This window comes from Callorhinus ursinus, unplaced genomic scaffold (genome assembly GCF_003265705.2).
Source record: "Callorhinus ursinus isolate GAN/ISIS: 27379988/994484 unplaced genomic scaffold, GSC_fseal_2.0 scaffold27, whole genome shotgun sequence".
NCBI classification, from domain to species: Eukaryota; Metazoa; Chordata; class Mammalia; order Carnivora; family Otariidae; genus Callorhinus; species Callorhinus ursinus.
The window spans coordinates 22236523-22255930 of record NW_027397089.1 but is presented as its reverse complement, the minus strand read 5'-3'; the positions used below and the strand labels follow the sequence as shown (position 1 = coordinate 22255930).

Below are 19408 nucleotides of genomic sequence, written 5' to 3'. Positions count from 1 at the left end.
ATCTTGATGAAATCCTAATAGTTCATTTTTGCCCTTGCTTCCCTTGCCTTTGGCGATGTTTCTAGGAAGAAATTGCTGCAGCTGAGGTCGAAGAGGTTGCTACCTGTGTCCTCCTTTAGGATTTTGATGGACTCCTGTCTCACATTGAGGTCTTTCAACCATTTGGAGTCTATTTTTGTGTGTGGTGTAAGGAAATGGTCCAGTTTCATTCTTCTGCATGTGGCTGTCCAATTTTCCCAACACCATTTGTTGAAGAGACTGTCTTGTTTCCATTGGACATTCTTTCCTGCTTTGTCAAAGATGAGTTGACCATAGAGTTGAGGATCCACTTCTGGGCTCTCTATTCTGTTCCATTGATCTATGTGTCTGTTTTTGTGCCAGTACCATACTGTCCCGATGATTACAGCTTTGTAATAGAGCTGGAAGTCCGGAATTGGGATGCCGCCAGCTTTGTTTTGCTTTTTCAACATTCCTCTGGCTATTCAGGGTCTTTTCTGGTTCCATACAAATTTTAGGATTATTTGTTCCATTTCTTTGAAAAAAGTGGATGGTATTTTGATGGGGATTGCATTGAATGTGTAGATTGCTCTAGGTAGCATTGACATCTTCACAATGTTTGTTCTTCCAATCCATGAGCATGGAACGTTTTTCCATTTCTTTGTGTCTTCCTCAATTTCTTTCCTGAGTATTTTATAGTTTTCTGAGTACAGAAACTTTGCCTCTTTGGTTAGATTTATTCCTAGGTATCTTATGGTTTTGGGTGCAATTGTAAATGGGATCGACTCCTTAATTTGTCTCTCTTCTGTCTTGTTGTTGATGTATAGGAATGCCACTGATTTCTGTGCATTGATTTTATGTCCTGCCACTTTATTGAATTTCTGTATGAGTGATAGCAGTTTTGGGGCGGTGTCTTTTGGGTTTTCCACATAAATCATCATATCATCTGCGAAGAGTGAGAGTTTGACTTCCTCTTTGCTGATTTAGATGCCTTTGATTTCTTCTTGTTGTCTGATTGCTGTGGCTAGGACTTCTAATACTATGTTGAATAGCAGTGGTGATAGTGGACATCCCTGCCGCGTTCCTGACCTTAGGGGAAAAGCTCTCAGTTTTTCCCTTTGAGGATGATATTCGCTGTAGGTTTTTCATAGATGGCTTTTATGATATTGAGATAGGTACCCTCTATCCCTATACTCTGAAGATTAAGAGTTTTGATTAAGAAAGGATGTTGTACTTTGTCAAATGCTTTTTCTGCATCTATTGAGAGGATCATATGATTCTTGTCCTTTCTTTTGTTAATGTATTGTATCACATTGATTGATTTGCGGATGTTGAACCAACCTTGCAGCCCAGGCATAAATCCCACTTGGTCATGGTGAATAACCCTTTGAATGTACTGTTGGATCCTATTGGCTAGTATTTTGGTGAGAATTTTTGCATCCATGTTCATCAAGGATATTGGTCTGTAATTCTCTTTGATGGGGTCTTTGTCTGGTTTTGGGATCAAGGTAATGGTGGCCTCATAAAACGAGTTTGGAAGTTTTCCTTCTATTTCTATTTTTTGGAACAGTTTCAGGAGAATAGGTATTAATGCTTCTTTAAATGTCTGATAGAATTCCCCTGGGAAGACATCTGGCCCTGGGCTTTTGTTTCTTAGGAGATTTTTGATGACCGCTTCAATTTCCTTAGTGGTTATAGGTGTTCAAGTTTTCTATTTCTTCTTGGTTCAATTTCGGTGGTTGATACATCTCTAGGAATGCATCCATTTCTTCCAGGTTATCTAATTTGCTGACATAGAGTTGCTCATAATATGTTCTTATAACTGTTTGTATTTCTTTGGTGTTGGTTGTGATCTCTCCTCTTTCATTCATGATTTTATTGGTTTGGATCATTTTTCTTTTTGGTAAGTCTGGCCCGGGGTTTATCAATCTTGTTAATTCTTTCAAAGAACTAGCTCCTAGTGTTGTTGATCTGTTCTACTGTTCTTTTGGTTTCTATTTCATTGATTTCTGCTCTGATCTTTATTACTTCTCTTCTCCTGCTGGGTTTAGGCTTTCTTTGCTGTTCTTTCTCCAGCTCCTTTAGGTTAGGGTTAGATAGTGTATTTGAGACCTTTCTTGTTTCTTGAGAAAGGCTTGTATTGTTATATACTTTCCTCTCAGGACTGCCTTTGCTGTATCCCAAAGATTTTGGACAGTTGTGTTTTCATTTTCATTGGTTTCCATGAATTCTTTTAATTCTTCTTTAATTTCCTAGTTGACCCATTCATTCTTTAGTAGGATGCTCTTTAGCCTCCATGTATTTGAGTTCTTTCCAACTTTCCTCTTTTGTTTGAGTTCTAGTTTCAAAGTATTGTGGTCTGAAATGATGCCGGGAATAATCCCAATCTTTTGGTACCCGTTGAGACCTGATTTGTGATCTAGGATGTGATTTATTCTGGAGAATGTTCCATGGGCCCTAGAGAAGAATGTGTATTCCGTTCCTTTGGGATGGAATGTTCTGAATATGTCTGTTAAGTCCATTTGGTCCAGTGTGTCATTTAAGGTCTTTATTTCCTTGTTGATCTTTTGCTAAGAGGATCTGTCCATTTCAGTCAGGGAGGCGTTAAAGTCCCCCACTATTACTGTATTGTTGTCAATGTGTTTCTTTGCTTTGGTTATTAATTGCCTTATATAATTGGCTGCTCGCATGTTAGGGGCATAGATATTTACAATTGTTAGATCTTCTTGCTGGATAGACACTTTAAGTAGGATATAGTGTCCTTCCTCGTCTTTTATTACAGTCTTTGTTTTAAAATCTAATTTGTCTGATATAAAGATTGCCACCCAAGCTTTCTTTTGGTGTCCATTAGCATGGTAAATGGTTTTCCACCCCCTCATTTTCAATGTGGGGGTGTCTTTGGGTCAAAAATGAGTCTCTTGCAGACAGCATACCGATGGGTCTTGTTTTTTTAATCCAATCTGATAACCTGTGTCTTTTGATTGGGGCATTTAGCCCATTTACATTCAGGGTAAGTATTGAAAGATATGAATTTAGTGGCATTGTATTTCCTGTAAGGTGACTGTTACTCTATATTGTCTGTGTTCCTTTCTGGTCTATGCTGCTTTTAGGCTCTCTCTTTGCTTAGAGCATCCCTTTCAATATTTTTGGAGGGCTGGTTTTGTGTTTGCAATTTCCTTTAGTTTTTGTTTGTCCTGGAAGCTTGTTATCTCTCCTTCTATTTTCAATGACAGCCTAGCTGGATATAGTATTCTTGGCTGCATATTTTTCTCATTTAGTGCTCTGAATATATCATGCCAGTCCTTTCTGGCCTGCCAGGTTTCTGTGGATAGGTTTGTTGCCATTCTAACGTTTCTATCATTATAGGCTACATATCTCTTCTCCTGAGCTGCTTTCAAGATTTTCTGTTTTTCTCTGAGACTCGTAAGTTTTACTATTAGATGTCGGGGTGTTGACCTATTTTCATTGATTTTGAGAGGGGTGCTCTGTGCCTCCTGGATTTTGATGGCTGTTTGCTTCCCCACATTATGGAAGTTCTTTGCTATAATTTGCTCCAATATAGCTTCTGCCCCTCTCCCTCTTTCTTCTTCTTCTGGGATCCCATTTATTCTAATGTTGTTTCATCTTATTGTATCATTTATCTCTTGAATTCTGCCTTCATGATCCAGTAGTTGTTTATCTCTCTTTTTCTCAGCTTCTTTATTTTCCATCATTTGGTCTTCTATATCGCTGATTCTCTCTTCTGTCTCATTGATCCTAGCAGTTAGTGACCCCAATTTTTATTGCACCTCATTAATAGCCTTTTTGATTTTGACTTGGTTATATTTTAGTTCTTTTATTTCTCCAGAAAGGGTTTCTCTAATAACTTCCATGCTTTTTGAAGCCCAGCTAGTATCTTTAAAGTCATGATTCTGAACCCTACTTCCAAAATCGCACTAATGACCGTATTGAGTAGGTCCCTGGCAAACGGTACTACCTCTTGTTCTTTTTGTTGAGGTGATTGTTTCATCTTGTCATTTTGTCCAGAGGAGACTAGATGAATGAGAGAAGAAAATGCTAACAGGTTAACAACGACCCCAGAAAATATACTCTAAACAAATCAAAAAAGACCTGAAACCAGGGGATAATACAGGGAGAGAAAAAAGAAAGAGAAAAAAAGAAAAAGATAAAAACAAACAAAAACAGAACAACAACAACAAAAAAACCAGAATATGATCAGATATGATCAGGCTGATGTATAGATCAGTGCCACACACTAGATTTTGGGTGTATTTTGGTCTGTTAGAAGAAAGTGCCTCCTAAAAGTTTATCGAAAGAAAAACTTATATACATACAAGATAAGGGTTGATATGATGAAGGGACGGAATATGACTGTAAAGATGAAAATTATAAAGATTTTTTAAAAAGGAATTGATAAGAAGGTGTTTGAAAAAATAAAGAAGAGGATTAAAAAATAAGGAAAGAAAGAAACAAACAAAAGGTGGGGAGAGAATATGATCAGGCAGGAGACTGGAAAAAAGCCATACACTAGAGATTTAGGGTATACTTTGATACATTAGAAGAAACTGTATCTCAAAATTTTAAAGAGAGAACAACTTATATATATATGCCAAAATTAAGGGTAAGTACTATGAAGGGATAGAATATGACTCTAAAAATGAAAAATAAAAATGTTTTTTTAAAAAAGGGATTGATAAGATGTTGGTTGAAAAAAGGAAAAAGAAAACTTCAAAAAAAATAGTAAAAAAAAATTAACTTTGAAAGACTAATGAATCATGGTAAAAAAGCCGTGAATTCTATGTGCAATATTCCCCTAGCGCTGGAGTTCTCCCGTTCTCATTGATCAGTAAACTTGGTCTTGGCTGGTTGTTCTTGCTGATCTTCTTGGGGAGGGACCTGTTGCCATGGTTCCCAAATGTCTTTGCTGGAGGCGGAATTGCCCCGCCCTTGCTGGTCCGGGCTAAGTAATCTGTTTGGGTTTGCTCTCAGGAGCTTTTGTTCCCTGCAAGCTTTCCGTACAGCCTTGGAGGACAAGAGTGAAAATGGCGGCCTCCCAATCTCCGCCCGGGAGGAGCTGAGATCTGGGGCCCCGCTCCTCAGTGCGCCCCCAGAGAAAACAGTCAGTCACTCCCATCTCCCCGGTCTCCGGCCGCACTCTGTGCTCACCCGGCCTGTGACTGAGCATTTCTATCTCTGGCACCCGACCCCCTGTGGAGTCTCCAAACACAGCAGATCCCTGTGGTGCACTCCCATGCTGCTCCTCCCGGGGGAGGAAGGGGAGTCTCCCAGGATCTGTTGCTTGTTGGGTCCCTGCTGGAGGAGCAGTGGCCCAACTGTCTCCAATCACAGTTTATGGCAACCCCGAGCTGAGAGTCTGCGTCTCGGCTCCGTCTCTGCAGCCGGCTTCCCTGCTCTGATACCTGGGAGCTCTGCCACACTCAGGCACCCCTGGTCTTTCTGTGACCCCGAGGGTCCTGAGATCACACTGTCCCATGAGGGTTCCACCCCCACTTAGCCACTGGAGTGACGTCCCTCAGCAGAGCCGACTTCTCAAAGTTCCGATTTTGTGCTCCGTGGCTCTATCACTTGCCAGAAGCAGCAGATGGAGGCCCCCTCTCCCGCCATCTATCCTCCCAAATATCGCCTAAGATTCACTTCTCCGCACGTCCTACCTTCCAGAAAGTGGTCACTTTTCTGTTCAGAGAGTTGTTGCTATTCTTTTCTTCAATCTCCTGTTGAGTTTGTAGGTGTTCAGAATGGTTTGATCCCTATCCAGCTGAATTCCTGAGACCGGTTGAAATCCAGGTCTCCTACTCCTCTGCCATCTTGCTCCGCCCCCCGGGCCAGAGATTTCTTAAAAAGAATACCAAAAGCATGATCCATAAAAGAAGAAATTGATGAAGTGTAGTTCATCAGGACAATTTCTACTCTTTGAAGAGGAAAGAAAGATAAATCATAGACTTCAGGGAAAATATTTACAAATTATACATCTCATAAAAGACTTGCTGCCAGGATACTTAATGAATTCTCAAAATACAATCACAAAAATTAAAAATATAACCAAAATATTTCAATAGTTAACTTCATCAAAAACCATATATGGATGGCAAATAAGTACAGGAAAATATGCTCAACACTATTAGTCTTAGGAACATTCTAATTAAAACCACTACAAATCAGATTTCTTGTTCTGGAAAGATAGAGAAGATAAACTTTTTGCTATTCTTTCTATCAGATACAGCTAAAAGCCCTGGACAGTATTTACAAGACAACACAAGAAGATTCAGACAGGTGATGAGAAAGCTGACAGACCTGGCACTCTAGATCTAAGGAATGACATGGCTGTGAGTGCCCTGGAATTTCTCTTTACCTGACATATACCAGATTGGTGAGAGAGAGGCTGGCAACCCACAGACACCAATGAGGACAGACAAAAGTCCCCAAGATGTTTTTTCTCTCCAGTTAAAATAAGGAGAAAAATCATGTTAGGAAACAAAATTTTTAGACACTAAGTGCATTGTCCCTATCAAAAACCATAGACTATTATCCAACAACAATATCACTCAGGAATGCAGGAGAAATCAAGACATTCTGTGATAAAGGAAAACTATGAAAATTATGAAACCCACTTTGAAAGAACTGCTAAAGGGAACTTTCTAAACAGAAATTAAAAGATAAAAGAAGGAATCTTGGGTCATGAGGAAGAAAGAGAACAAAAGAAAGAATAAAACTATCATTAGGTCTAATGGAATTTGTTTCAGCTCTTGTGTTGTCTAAATTGTTTGATAGTTGAAGCAAAATTTCCACTTGAAGCCAAATTTTAACATCCATGTGATTCTCAATGTAAGTAGAGAAATATTTAGGAAAATTATAAGTAGGACACAGTGAAGGAAGGTAAGGCTCTACATTTAAAGTGCTGTGGTTGTGATAGGCTGTAGACTGTGATATATGTGTATATGATTATTTATATAAAGATATCTAATATCTATATTATTTATATAAAGCAGATTAGAGCACATATGACTATATATATGGTTATATATATGAAGTTACTTATAAAGAAAAGATCTACTTCGGTATAAATTATACTCCATCAATTAGGTGATGATGTAGAAAAGTGTAACCTTTAATTTTATCTGACAGCATCACAAACAGAGCATCACAAAAAATAAATTCCCAATGGGTCATAAATTCTTAAGAGTTAAAAAATAAAGAAATAAAGAAAAATAGATAAATCCTAGAGAGTAACATAGGAAATTATATTCATGTACTTTGACTAACTTCTGAAAAAGTCCAAAGCAATCACCAAAATGATAAATTGGACTAGAGTAACATTAATAAATTTTCTCATTAAAAGACTCCAATTTCAGAGTAAAAATGCACTTCACAGAGTCAAAAATCTATTTGCATCTTATAAACTCAGAAAAGAGCTCATATCCAAAATATGACAAGGACTGGAAACATTTGAAATCTTACCATGTCCTCTTTATCTACGTAGAGCAGGTTAGAGTTGTTAGAAGCACAGGACGTCAAACTCTAATTCCATGATTTTCTTTCAGTGCTAATGTAACAGCAATTGTTGGAGTATGTAAATCACTCTTTTGGACAATGGCCACAGTGATAAACTAAAGAAAGATTATGAGATATCATCCCAAAGAATCTTTAATATTAACAAATTCAAATAAATTTACATACTCACATATGTATACACATATGTGTGCATAACATATCCACGTACACTCACAGGATGGTACAAATAGAACAAAATATGCTTACACACACTCATCAGAGTATGGTCAGCCTATCATTCCCTAATTTATGTGTTCATATAAAGCAAACACACAAGAATATCCATCTCTACATGTCCTGAGAGTCACTGAACAAAACCACTATTTTAGAATAGCAAAATGATTTATCTCTTATCATGTTATAGCAGGAGGCAATTTGAGGCAATTGGTAATAATGGATATGGGGATTTAAATGAGTATTTCTTCAGATTGTTACATTAGAAGTAGCACTCTCCTATAATCATATTTCTGAAAGTTTATTACATTATTTTCTAATTTATTTTACCCCAAAAAATCTATTATCATCTTTTCCTAGCCTAAGATAGAGATAGAATAGAACCTATACAATATCAAATTTTGAAAATGATGTACCTTTGGGGTTCTTGTTTCCAGGGACGTTTGGTTCTGCTCTGGTCCTTCAGTAACTAGAAATATTAAAACAATCTTCATACAAACTTAATATTAAACTAAATAAATCATAATGATTTGAGTTTCTTAGTTTGAAATTTGGTGTATTTAGAATGAGAAAATTCTGTAATAAAATTGATTTTACCAGTAAGTAATTAATGAAGTAATGAATGTGTGTGGGAAAATGTTTCAAAAACCTAAAGAATCAAACCTCACCACTTCTTATAGTATTTGGTTTACACAATCTCAAGAATTAATTTGTGTATTTCTCAATAAGGTCTCTGCTATAACTTCTCTTTGAGTCATGAAATCTGAACATATTTGTAATACTTTCTACATTATTGTTATTTCTAATGTGACAAATTTAAAATAACCATTCCAAACTTAGAGGAAAATGACATAATATAATTCCATAGTGTTATGCAATATTTCGAGGCACTGATCATTAAAGTGAAAAATTCCCTTGTAGTCATTCAAACACTTACTTACAGGGAATGACAGCTATTGTGACCACAGTGGACATCAAGACAAGGCAGATGATGCCCAGGATCCCAACAATGAGTTTCCCTGCACATGAATAAGTAGTAGGAAGAGAAATGAAAATGCTGAGAAAGGATGGGCAGAAATAATCCTTTAAGAAATTTACATACAAGAGAACCAAGGATGCTCAGAGAGTCATATATAAAAATTTGGAACCCAAACCCCTATCTACCAGTGTAATCTTCTCTCAGAATATATCATTACATTTGGAGTAAACATATTACCCCATGAGGTGGTAAAGATGAATTACAACAATGCCTGAACAGTTAGTCCTCAGATTTCAATTACAATACCATACTTCTACTCCTCTCTCTATATGATCACAAATGAAAAATATGGGAGATCATTCCCTACTCATTCCCTACATCCCCACACCCCAACTGCACATCATAATACAGTTTATACTGTGTGTGTATTAAATGTTTTACCTTTACAGTGAGAGTTTTTGTCCTTCCTTTGAAGATCCTGAGAAGCATTTTGAAGATTTAATTCTGCATAGATTATTTCCTGTTCAGTTACTGAAATGGAACTTTTAGTGCCCTTAGCTTTCATTTGATGTCTTTTTGAGCCCTTAACCTGATTGAGTTCTGCATAGGTAATGCCTTGGTTATTCATCTCTGCAGCTGAATAGTGTCAGGCACAGTGCTGAATGGAACTGTACTGAAGGACTTGATGAATAGAATATGCAATAACAAGATTGTTAGGACAGTCACACTGGGTGGAGTGTGTGGTGAGTGATAGTACTCATTTGCAGTTGGACAATGTAAAATCTGGTACTAGTTTCCTTAGAGCTTTAAAGAAGTGTTTCATGATAGAATAAGTTGTTTTAAAATAATACATTATATGTTAAAAAAAAAAAGATAGTAGGAAGGGAAAAATTAAGGGGGGAAATTGGAGGGGGAGATGAACCAGAGTATGGACTCTGAGAAAAAAACTGAGGGTTCTGGGGGGGTGGCGATGGGTTAGCCTGGTGATGGGTATTAAAGAAGGCATGTTCTGCGTGGAGCACTGGGTGTTATACGTAAACAATGAATCATGGAACACTACATCAAAAACTGATGATGTACTGTATGGTGATTAACATAACAGAATAAAATAAAATTTAAAAAAATCTTTAAAACTAAAAAAATAAAAAAAGGAATAGGTTGTTTTACAATGATATTCTGTTTGACACAATAGTATTGGTTGGAATAAGGTAAAGCAATAAATTTGTGAAGAAGAAAGGAATTAGTGAATAATATTGTCCTTATTAATGTAAGGTCAGATTCCACAGAAACATGTCAACACTATTAGAATAACTGGCTTAAAACTAAAATGCTGCATTAGAAAAAAATGTTGCACCTACTTTTTTGACAATTTGGTTAAAAATTGAGTGCTCTAAGATTGGGGAATACTAGTTTTAGCACAAATAGGAATTTCCTGTAGTAAATGACTTCTATTTAGGACTTACATTTCTTTACTAAAAGGTAATGCTATCAAGTCAATTTTTATTTTGAATAATTGTAGAGTTCTGAGAAATCGTTAAATTTCTTTTTTTTAAAGATTTTATTTATTTATTTGAGAGAGAGAATGAGAGATAGAGAGCATGAGAGGGAAGAGAGTCAGAGGGAGAAGCAGACTCCTTGCTGAGCAGGGAGCCCGATGTGGGACTCGATCACGGGACTCCAGGATCATGACCTGAGCCGAAGGCAGTCGCTTAACCAACTGAGTCACCCAGGCGCCGGAGAAATCGTTAAATTTCAAAAGACCGATTTTATATATTGAAAAATGTCACATGACACATTAAACTTATTGGAAACCTGAACAACATTGAAAACAAAGACCAAAATATATTTTTAAAAAGTATTTATATAACACCAGAAATTGACAATTGATTTAATGATAAAGATATGAAATCATAAAATGACAAATATAAGTGTAGATCATTTATGGAAGAACACGGTTGATACAAACCACAGAAAGATCTATGAATGTCAAAGACAGTGAGGGTAGCTTTAGTTTTATAAAGAATTCCAATAAATCAAATCAATGTAATTTCATAATTCAGTCAATGAGCTCTGCAGTCAGTGAAATCTGGAATTACTCCTGGCCCTCAAACTTACAAAATATGACCTTTAACAAGTTACCTCCTGTCTAGCTATCTAGTTTACTAATCTAAAATGGGAATTAAATATGTAAAATACAATGCAGGTAAAATAATACTCCATCTGACTTTTCTAAGCTCTCAATAATATTTAAGTTATTTTAATTATTTTTAACACAATAGCCACTTTTTCATTACTGATTCATATCCTTTAGACCGTGTAACATAATTCATTGACAGGAGTATATTTCAGTATTGAACATATTTTTTTGTCAAGTTTTGTTTTGAATGTTTATAATTAAGTTTAAATTAGGATTTTCCAGAAGGTAACTCATCTTGCTTTCTATGAAAAATCAAACTATTTTAACTTATCAAAGCAAATGTATGACCATTTGACCATTATGATTTGATAGATTCATTTTAAGAACCTGTTTTTAAAGCCTCAGCTAAATATAAAATAATATAGGTAACTATGTCTATAATTGATGACAAATCCAAATTAACTGTTCATTCTCATGATGCTTATAGGATTTCACTTAAAATTATATTGATTTGCAAACACAATTATGCCTGTGTATATATACTTAATTACTTCTCCACAGGCAAGAATTTGGACATTTTAAGAAGTTCTCCATTATATTTCAAATTCATTTTTGTTTGTCACTCTGAATTGTTGGAATAAAGATACCAATGTTCTCTGTGATTTGATTGTATATTTGTTGTGCCTCAGGTGCATCCCATCCAGCATTTGTATCGCCCACTAAGTGAGGTGGCTAGTAGAGAGACAGCAGAGTAGTGACACATACCTTCTGTTGGCCAGAGAATTGGGCATCTTTCAGTGGGAGACCAGGTTACTCTTGTAAACAGACAGTATCTGTGGTCTTCACGGACTGCCAGCCCTGTGAAAGCTCAGAGGGAAGCAATAGTGGAAAAATTAAATTTCTCATCAGTGTGTCACTTAAAATTTGAACAGAAAATTCTTACACTGGGGCTATTTTGAAGACACTTTATCTCATCACACACCTCCAGAATGTCCGAGACTCAGCTGGTAGTGTGTCATTTACTTTATCCCTTGGCAAGTGCCTCTGAGAAATGTTTATGTTCTACAAGATATTGGGGTCAGAGTCTTGACCACCTGGGCTGTTAACTTACTTCCATATGAATCACAAACACTTGAGAACTTGGGCCTTGTGAGAAATGTCTTAGATGTTTAAGTTTTCCTGTTAGACAGGGTTTCTACATCCTGGCATCAAATGCTTGTCTTTCTTGCGCCTTTTCTATGTTATACTTATTATACTGCAAATATTTTAAAATCATCATCCCATTAACAGGTATTTAATGATATTTAACACGAATTCTGAAGACTTACTACATTTTCATCCTATTGTAACTTCCACAAAGACATCAATTTCCGAACTTATCTTCTCAATTTTTCTACCTTCATTTTTTTTAAGATTTTATTTATTTATTTGAGAGAGAGAGAATGAGAGATAGAGAGCACGAGAGGGAAGAGGGTCAGAGGGAGAAGCAGACTCCCCGCTGAGCAGGGAGCCTGATGCAGGACTTGATCCCGGGACTCCAGGATCATGACCTGAGCCAAAGGCAGTCGCTTAACCAACTGAGCCACCCAGGCACCCTCTACCTTCATTTTTAATAGACCTGCATTTTATTTTTATTATTATTTAAATAAGTTATTTAAGTTTCTTTTGAAAAAAATGTCTGTGGAAAGGATAAAACACTGAAATTTATTGAAACATAGCACCATCCTAGAGATTTGAATATTGTTATTATTCATATCATTCATTGATTCATCCTCCAATGATAACTAGGTGTCTGTATTTTAATAGAAATAATTGTTGTAAATGAAAAAAATAGGTCTAACTATGTAGTGGGAAAATGAATTCAATGCTTAAAAATTTCACTTAATTCAAAAAATTGAGGTGGGCTGAGAAGGTACTTTTAAAACACAATTAAATATCATGTGAACATCACATAATTTTTGAAGACATTGGCAAATATGTTTCTATTGCTCTGTAGTTCTGTTGTTTTGGTTTTGTTTTGCAAAATTGGTTGACAATATTATTTTTATTTTTATGTATTTGTTTCTAATGATGTGTAGTTGACATACAATATTACATTACTTTCAGATGTAGACACAGTGATTCAACACTTTATATACATTATATGATCATCATTATAAAACTCATTACCATCTATCACCATATAAAATTAATATAATGTTATTGTATTGTATGTTCTCTATGCTGTAATTTGCATCCCTGTGACTTATTTTATAACTGAAATCTTGTACTACTTACTTCCTTTTACCTACTTAGCCAACCCTCCATGCCCCTGCCCTATGGCAATCACAACTTTGCTCTCTCTGTATATGACTCTGTCTCACTTTTTTTGTTTGTTTGTTTTAAATTGTGCATTGGTAGTTAAAACATATGGTATTAACTTCATCTGACTAATTTCATTTAGCATAAAATCCTCTAGTTTCAATTGTGTCAAAAATGACACACATTTTTTTGTTTTTATTGCTGAGTAATATTCCACTGTTTATATATATTGCTTCTATTTATTCATTCACCTATAGATGGACTCATGGGTTGCTTCCATATCCTGGCTATTATAAGTAATGCTGAAATAAACATAGGATGCACTCATCTCCTCAAGTTAATGTTGTCATTTGTCTTCAGATCCCCTGAAATGGATATTCTGGATGCTATGGTATTTCCATTTTTAACTTTTTGAGGAACCTATATTCTGTTATCCATCGTGACTACACCAATTTAAATTCCCACGAGCAGTGCACAATGTTCCCTTTGCTGCATATCCTCACCGGTATTTGTTATTTCTTATATTTTTAGTTCTGAGAGCATTTTACAGCTCATGTGGTTTTGATTTTCATTTTCGTGACAAGTGTAAAGTTGAGCATCTTTTCATATGTTGGTTGGTCATCTATATGTCTTCTTTCAAAGAAATCTATTCAAGATCTTGGCCCATTTTTTAATCTGTTTATGTTTTTTTGGTGTTGAGATGTAGGAATTCTTTATATATTTTGGATACTAACCTCTTGTCAGATATATCATTTGCAAATATTATCTTCCATTAAGTAGGCTGCCTTTTTGTTTTGTTGATGGTTCCCTTGGCTGAGCAAAAGCTTTGTAATTTGATGTACTATTTATTTTTCATTTTGTTGCTCTTCACTAAGGAAACAGACCCAAAAGAATAAAGTTCAGGCCTATCTCCAAGACTTTATTGCCTATGCTTCCTTTAGGAGTTTTACATTTCTGGTTTTACACCTACATCTTTAATTCATTTTAGGTTTATTTCTGTTTAGGTGTAAAAAGGAGGTCCAGTTTTATTCTTTAGCACATAGTTTCTCAGTTTTTATTTTTTTATTTACTTATTTTTTTATTTTTTAAAATATTTTATTTATTTATTTGACAGAGAGAGACACAGCAAGAAAGGAAACACAAGCAGGGGGAGTGGGGGAAGGTGAAGCAGGCTTCCTGCCAAGCAGGGAGCCTGATGTGGGGCTCCATCCCAGGACTCTGGGATCAAGACTGGAGTGAAGACAGATGCTTAATGGCTGAGCCACCCATGCATCCAGTTTTCCAGTTTTTAAACACCACTTACTGAAGACTCTCTGTTCCCCATTGTCTATACTTGCCTTCCTTGTCATATATTAGTTGATCGTATAAACAGAGGTTTGTTTCTGGGCATTATTTTCCATTCCTTTCATCTCTGTGTCTATTGTTGTGCCATACTGCTTTGATTGCTAGAGCTTTATAGTATAGTTTGAAGTGTAAGTGCATGTTACTTCCAGTTTTGTTCTTCTTTCTAATGATTGCTTTGGACATTCAGAGTTTTTCACAGATCCACACAAACTTTGAGATAATTTATTCCAGTTCTGAGAAAAATGCTATTGGTGTTTTCTTAGGGATTACATTGAATCTCTACATTGTTTTTCAAAAATATGGGTATTTTCATGATATTAATTCTTCCAGTCCATAAGCATGGTATATCTTCCCATTTATTTATTTGTGTCATTTTCAAATTTCTTTTATCAATGACATAGTTTTCAGAGTATAAGAATTTTACCTCCTTGGTTAAATTTATTCCTATGGAATTTATTCTTATAAATGGAATTAGAAAGGGGATTGCTTTCTTAATTTCTATTTCTCCTAGTTTTTTCTAGTGTATAGAAATGCAAAATATTTCTGCATATTAATTTTGTACCCTACAACTTATCTGATTTCATTTATTAGTTTTAATAGTTTTTTGGGGGGGATGGAGTCTCTAGGTTAATTATCTAGAGAATCATGTCATCTGAAAATAGTGACAGTTTTGCAATTTCCTTATCAATTTGGATGTCTTTTATTTCTTTTTCTTTTCAGATTACTGTGGTTAGGACCTCCATTACTGTTTTGTATAAAAATGATGAGTGGACATCCTTGTATTGATCCTGATCTTAAAAGAAAAGATTTTAGCTTTTCACTGTTGAGAATGATGTTAGTTGTGGGCTTGTAATATATGGCCTTTATTATGTGAGGTATAGTCCCTCTCTACATACTTTTTTGGGAGTTTTTATCATAAATGGATGTTGAGTTTTGTCAGTGCTTTTTCTGCATCTATTGAGATTGCCATATGATTTTGATCTTTCTTAGTTAAATGGTGTGTCAAGTTGATTGATTTGCAGATATTGAACCATTCTTGCATACATGGGATAAATTCTTCTTGATCATGGTGTATGATCCTTTTATTGTGTTGTGGACTTCAGTTTGCTAAAACTTTAGTGAGGATTTTTGCATGTTCATCAGGAATTTTGGCCTATAATAATTGTGTGTGTGTGTGTGTGTGTGTGTGTGTGTTGCATCCTTTTTTTTTTTTTTTTGTAATATCATGGCAATGCTGTCCACACAGCATAAAGTTGGAAGTTTTCCTTTGTCTTCATTTTGGGACAAATCTGAGAAGAAGAGGTATTGTTGTCCAGTTTGTTGGCATATAATTGGTCACAGTAAGTGTCTTATGCTCTTCTGTATTTCTGAGGTGTATTTTGTAACTTCTCTTCATTTCTGAATGTATTTACTTGGGTCCTCCCTCTTTTCTTCCTGATAATTCTGCTTAAAGTCTTATCAATTTTGATACATGTCTTTCTCTTTTGACCAGATAATTGAGATACATCATAATCTACATGGGTAAATTCATAAATTCTCAACTAGGATAACAAGAATGGTCAACAAATAAAGAATTCAAAGACATGGATTCCACTCCTGTCTTTACTACTTAATATCTTCTTTCAGCATGAGGACAATTGCTAAAATCTGATGATTCTCAATTAACTCCTCTGGAAAGTATATGTAACCATTCAGTTATTCCTTCATTTCTCTAGAAATCTTTATCAAGCATCTTTTCTGTGCCACATTATACACATTCTATTTACAGCAATGAGCTAAGGTAAAGGTTAAATAATATATGTTATTTTTAAACTCTAAAGTTTCAAGTAAGTGTAAAATTGTTTTATTATAAATTAAATCTAACTTTAAAATTCTAATGTATTGTATGTCCGAGTCTCTAAAGACAAATGGGAACAAAGTGTCCATACACAGGGGACTGTTCAGCTATACTGAGGAGGAGTCCCCCAGTGGACTACTCAAATTTCCAAAAGGATGAGAAAGTACATGCTCATATGGAAAGACACACTACTGGTGCACTTGGGTGGCTTAGATGGTTAAGCATCTGCCTTCAGCTCAGGTCGTGATTTCCATATCCTGGGATTGAGCCCCACATTTGCGCTCCTTGCTCAGTGGGGAATCTGCTTCTCCCTCTCCTTCTGCCTCTCCCCCTGCTCATGCTCTCTTTCTCTCAAATAAATAAATAAAACCTTAAAAAAAATCAGGAAAGGATACATGCACACACATATGCATGTATGCACACAAGGACATACAAAGTGTATATGTGTGTTTCTATATGTACAAATGCGTGTGGTTTCTGGTGGGGAGAGTGTTAGTGAGAAAGGAAGAAGCTTTCTCCTCCTCCTCTTCTTCTCCTACTTCTACTCATTCTTGTCCTCCCTTTCCTCTCCCTCTTCTACCTCTTCCAATCACATTTGGATGGTTTACCATACACTGTGTTAAGTTTTCAAAATGATGGCCTTTGCTCAATGATGGGATCATGAGATAATTTAATATATTTGTTTTCATTTTCTACAATTGTTTATGTTAAATATATCATCTGTGTTCTTAAAAAAAGTCTTATCAATTTTATATATTTTTTCAAGGAGGCCACTCTTCATTTCATTGATTTTTTCTATTGTTTTTCAATCTCAATTTCACTTATTTCCACTCATGTAGATTTTGAAACTTTGTGATTTCCTTTTCATTTTTCTCCAGGGATTGTTGATTTTCTTTAATTTAAATTCAATTACCAACATATACTACATCATTATTTTCAAGTGTAGATTTCAGCTTTCATCAGTTGCATAAAACTCCCAGTGCTCATCACATCATATGCCCTCCTTAATGGCCATCACCCAGTTACCCCATCTCCCTACCACCTCCTCTCCAACAACCCTGTTTTTTTCCTATAGTTAAGAGTCTCTCATGGTTTGCCTCCCTCTCTGATTTCTTCCCATTCAGTTTTCCTTCCCTTCCTCTATGATCCTCTGTGCTGTTTCTTATGTTCCACATATGAGTGAAATCATATGATGATTGTCTTTCTCTGATTGACTTATTTCACTCAGCAAAATACTCTTTAGTTCATCCTTTTTGAAGGCTGAGTAATATTTCATTGTATTTATATACAGCATCTTCTTTATCCATTCATCTGTTGATGGACATCTGGACTTTCCACAGTTTTGCTATTATGGACATTCCTGCTGTTTATAAATTTTGGAGTGCCAGTGCCCCTTGGGATCACTACATTTATATCTTTGGGGTAAATACCTAGTAGTACAATTGCTGGGTCAAAGGGTAGCTCTATTTTTAACTTCTTGAAGAACCTCTGTACTGTTTTCCCAATTGGTCGTGGTGAATAATCCTTCTAATGTACTGTTGGATCCTATTGGCTAGTATCTTGATGAGAATTTTTGCATCCATGTTCATTAGGAATATTGGTCTATAATTCTCCATTTTGGTTGGGTCTTTGTCTGGTTTTGGGATCAAGGTAATGCTGGCCTCATAGAACAAGTTTGGAAGTTTTCCTTCCATTTCTATTTTTTGAAACAGCTTCAGAAGAATAAGTATTAATTTTTCTTTAAATGTTTCATAGACTATAAAGATGCTGTCACAATTTTACATGCTACCATACTTTTTAGAAAATAAAATTGTTAGACAATTAAAAAATAAATACAAATTAAAAACATGAAAGCAAAAATTAGGTGAAATTAAATCCAAATGAAGAAGATTCTGGTGAGTGTTGTTGATAACAGGGGAGGCCATCATGTGTGCAGAGTGGGGCAATAGCAGAAATCTTTTTACCTTCCTCTTAATTTTGTTGTGAACTTAAAATTGCTTTAAAAAATAACATCTTAAAAATATTCTGAGAAAGCAATTGTATGGCTTTTGGAGAAACGAGAGATATGTTTTTTAGATGGTGAGATACCATTATACCAAAATTAAGTAACTAGTGGCTGGTGCTTGCAAACATATGGTCTTAATTCTAAGCAGGAGTCATGAGAAAATACGTTTGAGTCAAAGTTGAAATATGGACAATTCTTGTCACTCCCTGAAGACACTAATGATCTGAAATACAGAGAATTACATCTCATTAATTTAGTAATATATACCATAATATTTTGGTGAATAAATAATTTATTTTGACTAATAGTTATATATCAAAATCGAAATATTTCCCATGTCATTGTTCTTTGAAAACAATGCAACATTTGTGTTTATCTAATTGTTCACATATTAATGCTTTTCCAGTGTAAGAGTAATTCTTTATTTTAAGTCATAAAATATAAACATCATTAAGAAACTTACACTTTGGTGAAGAAAGTTGAGCCTTTTGGCAGCACAGGTGAATTATTACTGATTCTCTGGAAGACTCTAATCCATGAGAAATGAATGATGAATTTCAACAAATACTATGAGAAACAGATTTTGTTAGAATTCAAATAAAAACTCTTATATTCTTTTGAATTTTGTAGTAACAGTAAAGTTAATTCTTTCTTACTTTATAGTATCTGTGTATATCTATATATGTTGTATCACACTGGACACACTATAAAAGTTTCTTACTAGGACTAAGTAAGAGGAGAGACTGACAAAGATAGCAATTTTGGGTTTCTGATAAGTGACAAAATGTTAAAAGTATTTTGTGAAATATGTACATTTGAAAAAATCCTAGATATTCCAGGAAGAAGAAGAAGCATATTTGTTCTCTTGTTGCCTACCACTGCTCCCATGTCTCCCCACCAGCCCACCCTAGCTCAGTGATCAAGAAGAATTGTAGGTTTTACAATTTGGAGAAGTTGCGAAAAGCAATGGTGCTGGTGCCACAGGGCAGACTTGATTAGAAGTTGGGAAGGGAACAAAATAGCCCATTGATTTTTCAGATCAAAGTGCTAATTTTGCTCTGTCAT

The 19408-nt window shown here is 35.4% G+C and overlaps 2 protein-coding genes across 5 annotated transcripts in view; both read right to left on the bottom strand.

Annotated features, from left to right (window-relative positions):
- The window catches only part of KLRK1 (killer cell lectin like receptor K1), a 264238-nt gene that overhangs the window by 91448 nt on the left and 153382 nt on the right, over window positions 1-19408 (bottom strand). The gene's annotated exons all lie outside the window — the stretch shown is intronic.
- Window positions 3647-18953, bottom strand: LOC141370187 (NKG2-A/NKG2-B type II integral membrane protein-like). Of its 2 annotated transcripts, XM_073878038.1 has the most exons (6): window positions 9161-9347; window positions 8682-8759; window positions 8157-8209; window positions 7474-7622; window positions 5670-5850; window positions 3647-4029 (listed from the first exon to the last, which is right to left on the bottom strand). In XM_073878038.1, exons 1-4 carry the CDS (start codon window positions 9345-9347, stop codon window positions 7527-7529), a joined length of 414 nt encoding a protein of 137 aa, XP_073734139.1. In that variant the 3' UTR covers window positions 3647-4029; window positions 5670-5850; window positions 7474-7526. The 2 variants fall into 2 exon arrangements, 1 of the variants encoding a protein (XP_073734139.1); XR_012374016.1 differs by lacking the exons at window positions 3647-4029; window positions 5670-5850; window positions 7474-7622; window positions 8157-8209; window positions 9161-9347 and adding exons at window positions 11622-11723; window positions 18807-18953 and having other exon boundaries at window positions 8683-8759.

Coding starts and splice junctions, on each gene's coding strand:
- LOC141370187 (XM_073878038.1), bottom strand. CDS start 9,347: ATGAATAACCAAGGCATTACCTATGCAGAACTCAATCAGGTTAAGGGC. Junction 8,760..9,160: donor CAAAAACTCTCACTGTAAAG/GTAAAACATTTA, acceptor ATTCATGTGCAG/GGAAACTCATTGTTGGGATC. Junction 8,210..8,681: donor CACAATAGCTGTCATTCCCT/GTAAGTAAGTGT, acceptor TAATATTTCTAG/TTACTGAAGGACCAGAGCAG.